The 12,350-nt window shown below is 37.6% G+C and overlaps 1 protein-coding gene across 3 annotated transcripts in view; it reads right to left on the bottom strand.

Annotated features, from left to right (window-relative positions):
- Nucleotides 1-3,374: 3,374 nt before the first annotated feature.
- The window catches only part of PIK3CG (phosphatidylinositol-4,5-bisphosphate 3-kinase catalytic subunit gamma), a 44,102-nt gene continuing 35,126 nt past the window's right edge, over nt 3,375-12,350 (bottom strand). For all 3 annotated transcript variants that reach the window (XM_033195119.1, XM_033195118.1, XM_033195120.1), the window contains exon 11: nt 3,375-7,108. In XM_033195119.1, the coding sequence (XP_033051010.1) occupies nt 6,830-7,108 (279 nt within the window). In that variant the 3' untranslated portion in view covers nt 3,375-6,829. The remainder of the gene's footprint in view (nt 7,109-12,350) is intronic.

Raw genomic sequence — 12,350 nt, forward strand, 5'->3', positions numbered from 1 at the left:
CTCCAGGATCTCACGAGTCTCATACACCTTTAAATCTGCACAAATTAATCAAATCTATCTACGTGCTGAAAGCCTGCAGAATGTGCCCTGCCACTTTGAGCAGATAGTGCCTGAGCAAGGAGTTGCTTCAAAAATGAACTGTCTTCTCTGAACCATAGATTGGGGAGAGCAGAGCCTAGGAGAGGTCAGGGATTTGGCAGTGATGTGTGGCCATGGGATTTAACCAGAGGAAGCCCTCAGTAGTAACAGGGCTGTTTTTTTTTTTTTTCTTTTTGTTGTTGTTGTTTTTGTAGAACAGGGTGCTTAGTGATGCAAAGGAGAGGTACAGAGTAGAGGGTTCTGGGACCAGCAGCATAGCTTTGGCCACCCTATACATCTGGTGATGGGAGGTGCTGTGTAGCTACAAACCTTGCACACAGTGGTGGTAATGATGGCTGGATCTCTGCCAGGTAGTAAGGACCCGTTTTAACTTTTACGTGTAATCAAAAGATTCTGAGTTTGATTCTCTGAGTATAAAAACTTCTCAGATGGCTGTCCATCTGCTGTGAGAGGCAGAGAATTGCCACTGAGGTGCTGCAATGGACTCTGTGCTCCTTGGTATATCCCTGTGCCCCATTACAGCCCCCAAGACAGATGCCAAGTGCATTATGGATGCAGACTCAGAGTCCAGCCCCAGAGAGAAAATTCTTACCCAAAGAGCAGGCAATGAGCTTTACTCACTCATACTAATGAGCAAATGCTTAGAAAAGAATCTGACATTCATGAGAAGTGAAAATGAAGCTGTTTGCACCTCCAAGGGGGACCTCAGACGTGAGCTAGAGAGCTCAGCATGGCCAACTGGCTACATGAGGTCTGCAGAGCTGAGAAGAGCTGCACCAGCCAAGGCATCCCTCACTGATTAATAGACGACATCCTTAGAGGCCCTTCTTCTCCAAAAGCATTGCTATTTTATGGGAGAAATCAAGGTCGGCCTTAGCAGTACAACAGATCACAACCAGGTGTGGCTGGTAAAGCAGGAAACTTTTACATGGACATTTTTACACCAAGAAGTTCTGATAATAGCCTTGATGCCACTACTTAATAATTATTGACTTCACATAATTTTTTCCTTTGAGAAACAAATTTTTCTGAGCTTTAAATGAGTCATGATGTAAGCTAAAGGATAGAATTATTATACAGACTGTATTGTTTTCAAAACGAAAAGATGTAACCTTTTCCCCCTTATAAAGAAATTCAAATAATAGAAAGTCAAGTTTCCTAAAACTTCCTAAAAAAAATACGCAAGGTAAAAAAAAAAAAATCACTATTGGTCAGACACGGTGGCTCATGCCTGTAATCCCAGCACTTTGGGAGGCCGAGGTGGGTGGATCACTGGAGGTCAATAGTTCAAGACCAGCCTGGCCAATGTGGTGAAACCCCATCTCTACTAAAAATATAGAAACTAACCGAGTGTGGTGGTGGGCACCTGTAATCCCAGCTACTCGGGAGGCTGAGGCAGGATAATTGCTTGAACCCAGGAGATGGAGAGTGCAGTGAGCCTACACAGTGCCACTGTACTCCAGCTTCGGCGACAGAGTGAGATTCCATCTCAAAAAAAAAAAATTACTATTAACAGTGTGGTGTAAATACATCCTCCCAGCCTTTTCATGCATATATAAGCCTACATTTTAACTCAAATATAATCATAGCATAATACAGTCCTGTAACCACCTTTTTCACTCCTCAGTATGTCATAGATCTATCTACATAGATCTCAATACATTTTGATCTAATTTATCTTTTCAAAGTCTTCATTGTGAGTCCACTGTATGGATGTAATTTCAATGTAATTTCAGTCTCCTACTGAAGGACTTTTAGACTATTTCAAAATTTGGTTATTATAAAGAATGTTGACAACTATTTTTGACCATAAGTCTTCCCACACTTGCGCAATAATTTCTGAAGAATAAATTCTTGAATGTGGACTTGCTGGGTCAGAGAATAGATACCTTGATTTTGATAAGTTTTGTCAAAATGCCATGCATGAATTTGCCAAGTTGCACTGCTTTCAACAGTTTGATAGAGTGCCCTTTCTCTAAAATTAGTACCCATTCTGGACTTTACCAATCTTTACTAAGCTGATAGGGAAAAGAGACTTAAGTTATTTTAATTTGCATTTGTTTAATCAATCATGACTTGGGGGTGTGCTGTCATAAGTTTATTGGCCACACATATTTCTTTTCCTATGAATTACTTTCTGATAAGGTATTTAACTTTTACTTATTGAATTATTAGACCTTTTTACATATTAAGAATATTAGCACTTCACGTATTTTGCATGCAATCTTTTTGTTAACAGCAGAAAAGAGATTTACTTACATAAACTCTGTGGTCCCCCTACTAAAAAATAAAAGCTTCCACAAAATTTTTGGTTATCGACACTGTTTTAGTTCCCTAGGGATCCATAATAAAGTGCCACAAACTGGTGGCTTAAAATAATAGAAACAAATTATTTCACTTCCAGAGGCTAGAAATCCAAAATCAAAGCACCGGCAGGGCATGCACCCTTGGAGGCTTCTAGGGGTGGATCCTTCCTTGCATCTTCCAGCTGCTAGTAGCCCCAGGTTGTTTCCTGGCTTGTAGATGCATCTCTGCCTCCATCACATGGCACTCACCTTGGATGTTACTTGGATTGGGGCCACTCTCATAACTTTGCCTTACTGTTATGACCTTATTTGCAAACTATTTCCAAGTAAGGTTACATTTCAGGCACCAGGGTTGAGACTTCAACATATCTTTCTGGGGGACAAAGTTCAACCCACAACAAACTGCACCCATTATGAAGTATCAGCTATCGCTAACATATTATAAACATGGTAAGGACTGGGACTAGGTCAATCTTGCTCCATATTTGAATCCTCAGTATGTAGCACAGTGTCTGGTAGGTAGTGGCCCCTCAGTGATTTTTTTTTTCTTTTGAGACAGGGTCTTGCTCTGTTGCCCAGGCTGGAGTGCAGTGGTGTAATCATGCCTCACTCCAATCTTGACCCTCTGGGCTCAAGCAGTTTGGTGCCTCCTGAGTACCTGGGTACCTGGGACTACAGGCATGTGCCACTACACCTGGCTAAATTTTGTATTTTTTGTAGAGATAGTGTTTCACCATGTTGTTTCCTAGGCTGGTCTAGAACTCCTGGACTCAAGCAATCCGCCCATCGTGGCCTCCCAAAGTACTGGGATTACAGGTATGAGCTACCATGCCTGGCCAAGGTGTATGTTTTATGTTCCCCAGATACCTGTCCTGAAATGAATCTTTGAGAATATGCAGACAAGCACCCAAACTAGAACCAAATTTACCAGAATTATTGGGTTGGATGAAACAGAAAATAAACCAACAGAACACTTAAAAATACAAGTTTATTTTCTTTATATTGTTAAGTCTAATTATCAATTTATTTCAAAATCATGAAAAGCAGAGCCTAGCATACCAAATGCTAGGTCAGATTTGTTCTGGAAACTTACTTTCTAGATAATTTTTTGGACTTACTTAAAAAATAATTAATTTCCATTAATAGAGCACTAACAGCCTCCAACTTATACTGCAGAATTCCTATATGTAATCTTTTTTAAAAAAATTAATCACCTGAAAAAGATATATTTACTACAGTCAAGTTTTTAAGTCAAGAGTTTTCTCTGGGAATTGATATATTTTATATATAATGTCTCCACTTCCCCATACTTTCATCAAAGTATCACTGAAGCAGTCAAAGGCAGTCCTTTGGGGGTAGGTCTACAACATTTACTTAGGTTTATTTTAGTGAACATGGTTCCAGTCTAAGGGCAATGGGCCACTGTTCTAGGTCCTATTGTACAGCCATAGAGATGAGGTATTTCAATTTGAACAGAAGCAACATTTTGACCCAGGCACTATATTTACCACTCATGCAGACGTGGTAGACCATGTGTGCTAAACTGAACACCAAAGCCATCATTCAGACGCACACAGTGCTGGTCTCATGGACCCATGCAGTCACACAAAGCCTCATGCTCAGAAGGGCACTGTGCTTGGTGTGACAACTGCTGTTACCATCTTGAATTTCTTAATAATTTTTGAGTGACAGGCCTGCATTTTCATTTTTCACCGGGTTCTGCAAATTATGTCGCCAGTCCTAGATATACATAAAAGTTGCTTTGGCCTGATTCATCTGACTTTTGATCTGTGTTTTCATTTGGCATCGAAGATAGAGCTGTGGGTAGTTCCCAGCAGCAGGATGATTCTAGTTCTAGAACATTTTCAAAGGTATAGAAGTTGTTGGTCATGTAATTCACTGGGAACAGTAAAGGAAGGAAGCCCACAAAGATGATTTTTATTTATATGTAAGATTATAGAGCTGAAATTATCCTCTTTGGAATATGGAAGAATCAAGCCCAACTGTGAGATATATATATATATATATATATATGTGTGTGTGTGTGTGTGTGTGTGTGTGTGTGTATATATATTTATGTAGGCATAATGAAAGAACTGGTTCATTTGAAGAGGAAATATGTATGCACATGTGCCAATAAGCTAAATATAAATATATTCCTCTCTAATCTTTTTTTCATCATCAAGAAATTATTTCAGCAATTCAAATAAAAAGAAGAATCTGTACAAGGTCTGAGCTTGGCTATTGTTTATCAGAATAGTGAAAACATCCTCTTCTGAATTAGAAAGTACTCTTCCTGCCTTTCTTCAAAAGAGTAGGGGATAGTTGGTCCAGAAGTGCCGCAAAATGTTTATCCTCCATTTACAGACAGGAATAAACATTTCATTATAGGGCATGGTCCTCCGTACAGGCGGGTAGAGTGTGATTTTAAAAGGACAGACAGGTTGCCAAAGAAGAGGAGTTTTTTTCTAGATACCTGTGAGATGGGAAAAAGCTCAAAGGGCAAGGAAGAAGAATCATCTAGACCTTCAAAGGCCACGCAGGGCTTCCAGCTTTGGCTGTGAATTAGAACCACCTAAAGAATCTAGAAAAATATTGATGTCTGGGCCTCATCCCACAGTAATTAAATTACAACCTGGGAAGGGAGCTCAGGCAAGGGTGTTTTTATTTTTTATTTTTTTTGAGACAGGGTCTCGCTTTGTCATCCAGTCTGGAGTGTAGGGACATGATCATGACTCTCTGCAGTTTCCACCTCTTGGGCTCAGGCAATCCTCCTGCCTCAGACTCCCGAGTACCTGGGACTACAGGCACACACCACTATACCCAGCTATTTTTTTGTTTGTTTGTTTGTTTAAAGAGCTAGGGTCTCACTGTGTTGCCCAGGCTGATAAGGGTGTTTTTAAAAAGTGTCCCTGTGGATTTTTCTTTGCAGCCAGGCTTAGGAACCACTGGGCTTTTGCACACATTAAAAAAAAAAAAAAAAAAAAAAAAATGTCCGAACTACCTCAAAGTCAAACAGGTATCTATTTTTAAAATTAAAAAATTAAGTATATATTTATATCTGATTATACTTAAACACAGACATTGTTAACATAGAGTTTTTTTTCTAGGTAATGTATTAACTACAGGTAATTACACAATATTTTATAAATAATTTAATGGTTTCTCTAAGGTTAAACAATACCTCCAATAAATAAGATATTTAAGAGATGAAAATATTTTTAAAGTAAGATATCTCAATTATTTTTAGGAAATCTGAAGGATGTGTCAAAGTTTAAAAGTCCTTTAAATGGGAAATGGGTAAGGCAAGTAGTGTTCTTCCTAACTTGGAATAGTTTTAAGATATCAAATATCTTCTTCCATTAAAAAAAGAAGAAACTGTTCAGGTCAAAGTTTAAAATTAAGGCATTTGGAAACTAACTCATATTTTCTAGAATGCCTCCTTTAATAAGACACTTTAAAAAAAACACTAAGCATCTTTACAAATAAGTACCTAAGATTCTAATAATTTTTGAGAAAGAATTCTTTTTGAACTAATTTTTGAGTTCTAGAGTAAAGGTGTTCTTGAAGATGTCGCAAGTCTGTAAAGAGTTGTGGGAGCATCACAGCTGATGAAAAAGGAGGCAGGGGAAGGGAGGGGAGAAATGTCAGGCATAAACGGGGCCCTGTAGCTGCATCCTGCTGCCATGCAGGAGAAAGCTATACTAATCACACTAGGTAACTCACTCTTGTGGACAGAGTTGGCACAAAAAGTCTCATCTCTAGTTTTTCATATTCATAACCCTGGAACAAGACCAGCAGAGGAAGGTCAAGGCACAGTGGTTTGGATTTCCCCTGTTGTGTTTGTGTGTCTTAGTTGTACATGATAAAACAATTTAATTGCAAAAAACACTGAAAAGACTAACTCACTTTCCTAGCTTTTAGCACACCACTAACACCTGCAGACACTAAGGAGCTGTTTGGAAGCATCATTTAAGGAATGAGACAAAGGTTACAATGATTACATCTTTTTCTTTAAAGAGCTTGAGGCACACAAAGATAACCAAAATTGAGACTAAACCCAGATGAAAATGGATGTCATCAATTATTCCAAAGAATTTCCAGAAGCACTCAATAGTAAGACAGTCAAAATATCAGGGACAATAAGGAAGTCATTAGTCTGTTTAAACTGAGAATATACTCCAAAGCCACAGACAAATGAGAAAAAACAAACCTGCAAATAATCCTAGCACTGGACATTGCTTAACCAAACAACCAGCAATGCCAACATCTTTTCTCTAGGGAAGAGTTCAGGTAGGAAAAGAGCTATACTTCTGAAATGCCAGCTTTCACAATGTGTATTGCATTTGAAATCCAAGTTCGATGATTGCTATGCTAATTTAAACCATAGAACACTAACTTGTTTTTGATTCTAGCCTAAAGTATTAGGCTGAATGTTTTTCTCCTTGTTTGATGCCAAGAACAAGATGTAGAAACCAATTAAACTGCACAGTCCATCCTTTGTCTCTGCACACTTCGATCTGATCAAGAAAATACTTTTTAGCATCCTCCTCATTTTTCCCCACTGTGAGGGCATCCCGAATATATTCAATGTCTTCTTTGCTTGTTAACTGGGGCATTCCGGTCATCAGCATCATGGAGAACAGGATGATCAGTAGGCTTGTGTGATGACGAAGGGCTAGATAAGCCTTAACACAGGTGTCCTGGATAAAGGAGAAGAAAATGCTGTTACTGTTGTTATGGTAACTAACAAGTAGGCTGAAGATTACAGGGATGTAGTGAAATGTACATAGCATTACCTGTCCATGAAGAGAAACCATCACAAACAAGGTAGGTCCCTGCCTCTGATGAGAAACTGTTTTTATAATCTCTTAAATACTTTCATGTAGTTGCATATATCCAGGGAGTGCTCAAGGAAAACTAATTGATACAGACAAGTTTCATCTTATTTCTTACTCTACCTTGTTAATTCGGTTTCTTTCCCAAGAGATTGAGGGTAGAAATTTCTGTAATTTCTGAAGAGCAATGAGTCAGCTTTTGAACATCATACTGGAATCAATAAACTTTATGTAAGTGTAAATAATGTTTGCCAAGAACTAATGAAATCCATAGAATTAATGGAAATGTGTTTGAGATGTAGTTTTCATCTTTATTTTATACTCTGTTCAAGTCTAACAAAACAGATGAATTAGCTTTTCACTGTCTGATAATCAAAATTGTTACATGAACTTTGAAATTTTAATACAAATTCTGACCATTGAGTGAGAGAGAGGGCTTTAAAAAATGCCATGGCTGATGGCTCCCCAAAAAGCTTTGGAGCAGGTGATACAGGTGAGTTAAGTCTGCTTATTAAGCAACAGGTACAATTATGCCATTTAAATTGTTCCAAAGCACAGAAAAACGCAAGTCTCAATTTAACAACAGGAGAATAACCCAACCTTAATACCATAACTTGACGAAGATAGTACACTAAAGAAAACTAAAGTTAGTGATTATATATATAAACATTTCAAATAATATTGAGTATAATGTTAAAAGATTAATACACCATAGCCAAATAAGGTTTATTCTAAAGCTGAAGGATTAATTTACCATAAGGTACTATATTAACATCTATTTTTGATTTAAAAATATATGATTTCATATGTCATTAAAATATAACAATGTGAATAATTATTTGAAATTATAAAAATAATTCTAAATAATGAAATACCAGAAAAAGAAGGATAAAATCAGAAAAGTGAGCTGGGCGCAGTAATCCCAGCACTTTGGGAGGCCAAGGCGGGTGGATCACTTGAGGTCAAGAGTTCAAGACCAGCCTGGCCAACATGGTGAAACTCTGTCTCTACTAAAAATACAAAAAAATTAGCAGGGTGTGGTGGCAAGTGTCTGTAATCCCAGTTACTTGGGAGGCTGAGGCAAAAGAATGGCTTGAACCCAGGAGGTAGAGGTTGCAGTGAGCTGAGATCACACCACTGCACTCCAAACTGGGCAACAGAGCAAGACTCTGTCTCTAAATAAATAAATAAAATAAAATAAAATCAGAAAAGTGAAGGTAAACTTATTATTTACAAATGACCTAATTGTCTTGTAACACTGAAGGAAAAAAATTAAATATTACTGTAACTAGTTTTTAATAAACTAGCTTTTTATAAAAATTAATAAATAGAATGCTATAAATAGGATCCACAAGTTGGAAAGTAAAATGCAAAAATAGATGCTATAATCAATGGTAACAATAACATGATTCCTAGGACTAACACATAAACATGTAGAACCTATGTTTTTATAATTTTTATAATTTATAATTTTTATACTCTTAAAAAATTATAAAACTTTAATCTCTGAAGAGCAATGAGTCAGTTTTTGAACATCCTTCAGTGATGGGACTGCTTATAATGATATAAATTATTCTTAATCTATAAACATAAAATTTCAATACAAATTCTTATTGGGTGTTTAAACTCAGATATGGTTTAAAGTTCATCTGAAATAATTAGGGCCTGAGAGAACACTTTGAAAAAGTATAATAATGAAAAGTAGTACTTGCCAAACCAGATATTAAGCCATTTTATAAAACTACATTATTAAAAACAGTGTGAACCAGTATCTATTCTTCTCCCAAAAAGACAAGAAATTTTGTGGAACAGAAGGGAAAGTTCAGAGACATACTTAAATACATAAATATGATATATAATACAGGTGACTTTTCAAATTGGTGGGGAAAAGATCTATTATTTGATAAATGGGATCAGGACAAGTGGTTCATCATTTGGGGGAGAAAATAAAATTCTACTCCATGTGATATACCAAAAATAAATTCCAGATGAATTAAATGTAAAAAGGGAAAATATTTAAATATTCATGGAGTGGGAAGGGACTTTATGAAGATGACTTCCATGATGGACTTTATGAGGAAAAGATGGTGAGACTACAGAAACTTAAAACTTTTGAGAGAAAAAAAGCTATACATAATATTAAAAGAGGCTTAATGACAAAAGAAAATGTATTTGCAACATGACAGATCACTCTTTCAACCCCAGCCCCCTAATAGTTCTTAAAAATCAATAAGAAAGAGATAGTTGGCTAGAAATACAGGCCAAAACCAAAAAACTTCACACTGTAAGACATAAAAATGGATAAACCTATGAAAAAATATGCAACCTCATTAATACTCAAAAAAATGTAACTTAAAATGAGATGGAAAATTTACCTACAAACCGGACTTTTTTTTTTTAGTCTTTTAAGGACAATACCCAATGTACACGTTTTATAAGCTGATGGGATAGGAATACATATAATGTTACCAGTAGATAATTTGATTAACATGCGTCAAAAGTTTTAAGTGCTTATAAATGTTATATAACTTAATTGTGATGGTTGTTACATGACTGATGCATTTGTCAAAATTCATAGAACTGTACACCTAGAAAGGGTGATTTTACACCTCCAGCAAGCTGCAGTTGACCCAAGGAGAGGAGGCCAGTCTGTCTCCTGTGCGTCCCACACATCCCCCACACTGCTTGACAAAAGACAGGAAACCCCTGGCTTGGGCCAATAGCACGGACTCTCCATCCTGGGCTGATTGCACTGAGCCACTGCTGACCTGCATCTCTCTGGGGTGGAGTCCCCAGGTGACAAGCAAATGACCCTTGGCCACAACCACTACCACAGTCCCTTCCTCTGCTGCCTCCAAGTTGGGGAAGGAACATAAACACTGAGATTACCTGAGAGCTGCAGTGGGCATCCGAGGAGTGCCAAGTCATGATCTACAGCCAGCACTCAAGGGGGAGAGAAACCCACACTTTCAGAGCATTGAGAGGGAACATGGCTGCAACTGTGAGGTAACCTGGGGGAGCCAAATAACCAAGCAAGAGTCTACCAACTGACCAATAAGCCTAAGTGCCACCTGCTGGATCACACCCCAAAGCTTCAACACCAAAAATACCTCACTAACATACCTCCCTCCGAAACCAGGGACAAGAAGTTAGCTTCAAATAAAGACCCTTCACAAAGCCTCGGTCTGGTGAAAACATCCAGAAAAGAATTCTATTGACTGTACTCAATCTACAACTGTGGTTAAAGGAGCACTCACATGCAGAGATGAGAAAGGACCAACAAAAGAACTCTCGTGACTCAAATGGCCAAATTGTCGTATGTCCTGCAAGCAACCACACCAGTTCTCCAACAAGAGTTCTTAACCAGGCTGAACTGGCTGGAATGACAGACACAGAATTCAGAATATGGACAGGAACAAAGATCATCGAGATTCAGGAGGATGGAAAAACCCAATCCAAGGAAAGTAAGAATCACAATAAAGTGATGCAGGAACTGAAGAATGAAATAGCTGGTATAAAAATGAATCTAATGGGTCCGACAGAGCTGAACAACACAATATAATAATTTCACAATGCAATCACAGATATTAATAGCAGAATAAGCCAAGCTGAGAAAAGAATCTCAGAACCTGAAGACTGGTTCTCTGAAATAAGACAGTCAGACGAAAATAACGAAAAGAGAATAAAAAGAAATGAAAAAACAAAAAACAAAAAAAACAAAAATCCAAACCTCTGAGAAGTATGGGATTATGTAAAAAGTCCAAATCTACAAATCACTGGCATCCCTGAAATGGAGGAGGATAAAGCAAACAACTTGGAAACACATTTCAGGATATCGTCCATGAAAACTTCCCCAAACTTGCTAAAGAGGCTGACAGTCAAATTTGGGAAATACAGAGAACTGCAAGATTCTACACAAGAAGATCATCCCCAAGATACATAATCATCAGATTTTCCAAGGTCGAAATGAAGGAAAGAATGTTAAAGGCAGCTAGAGAGAAAGGGCAGGTAATCTACAAGGGAACTCCATCAGGCTAACAGTGGACCTCTCCACTGAAACCCTGCAAGCCAGAAGAGATTTGGGACCTATATTCAACATTCTTAAAGAAAAAATCTTCAGCCAGGAATTTCATATCCAAACTAAGCTTCCTAAGTGAAGGAGATATAAGATCCTTTTCAGATAAGCAAATGTTGAGGGAATTCATTCCCACCAGACCTGCCTTACAAGAGACCTTGAAAGGAGCACTAAACATAGAAAGGAAAAACTGCTATCAGTTAATACAAAAACATGCTTAAACACACAGACCAGTGTCATTATAAAGCAACCACACAAGCCAACATAATAACCAGCTAAGAGCACAATGACAGGATCAAATCCATACATATCAATACTGACCTTGAATGTAATGGGCTAAATGCCCCACTTAAAAGACAGAGTGGCAAGCTGGATAAAAAAGCAAGACCCAATGGTAACGCTGTCTTCAAGAGACCCATCTCATGTGTAATGACACTCATAGGCTCAAAATAAATGGATGGAGGAAAATACACCAAGCAAATGGAAAACAGAAAAAAAGCAGGGGTTTGTCCTAATTTCAGACAAAACAGATTTCAAACTAACAAAGATGAAAAAAGACAAAGAATGGCATTACATAATGGTAATAGGTTCAATTCAACAAGAAGACTTAACTATCCTTAATATACATATAAAGTAGTCTATATATATATATATATATATAAAATCCAAATAAACACAATTAGAAATGAAGAAGGGTATGTTATTACTGACCCTACAGAAATAAAAACAACCATCAGAAACTACTACAAATATGCACACAAACTAGAAAACCTAGAAGAGATGGATACATTCCTGGACACATACACCCTCCCAAGACTGAGTCAGGAAGAAACTGATTCCCTGAACAGACCAATAATGAGCTCCAAAACTGAAACAGTAATAAACAGCCTATCAACCAAAAAAAGCCCAGGACCTGATCAATTCAGAGCTGAATTCTACCAGATGTACAAAGAAGAACTGGTACCCTTCCTATATAAGCTATTCCAAAAAATTGAGGAGGGACTCCTCCCCAACTCATTCTATGAGACCAGA

The sequence above is a fragment of the Trachypithecus francoisi genome, unplaced genomic scaffold (genome assembly GCF_009764315.1).
Source record: "Trachypithecus francoisi isolate TF-2019V2 unplaced genomic scaffold, Tfra_2.0 Lachesis_group4, whole genome shotgun sequence".
Lineage (NCBI taxonomy): Eukaryota > Metazoa > Chordata > Mammalia > Primates > Cercopithecidae > Trachypithecus > Trachypithecus francoisi.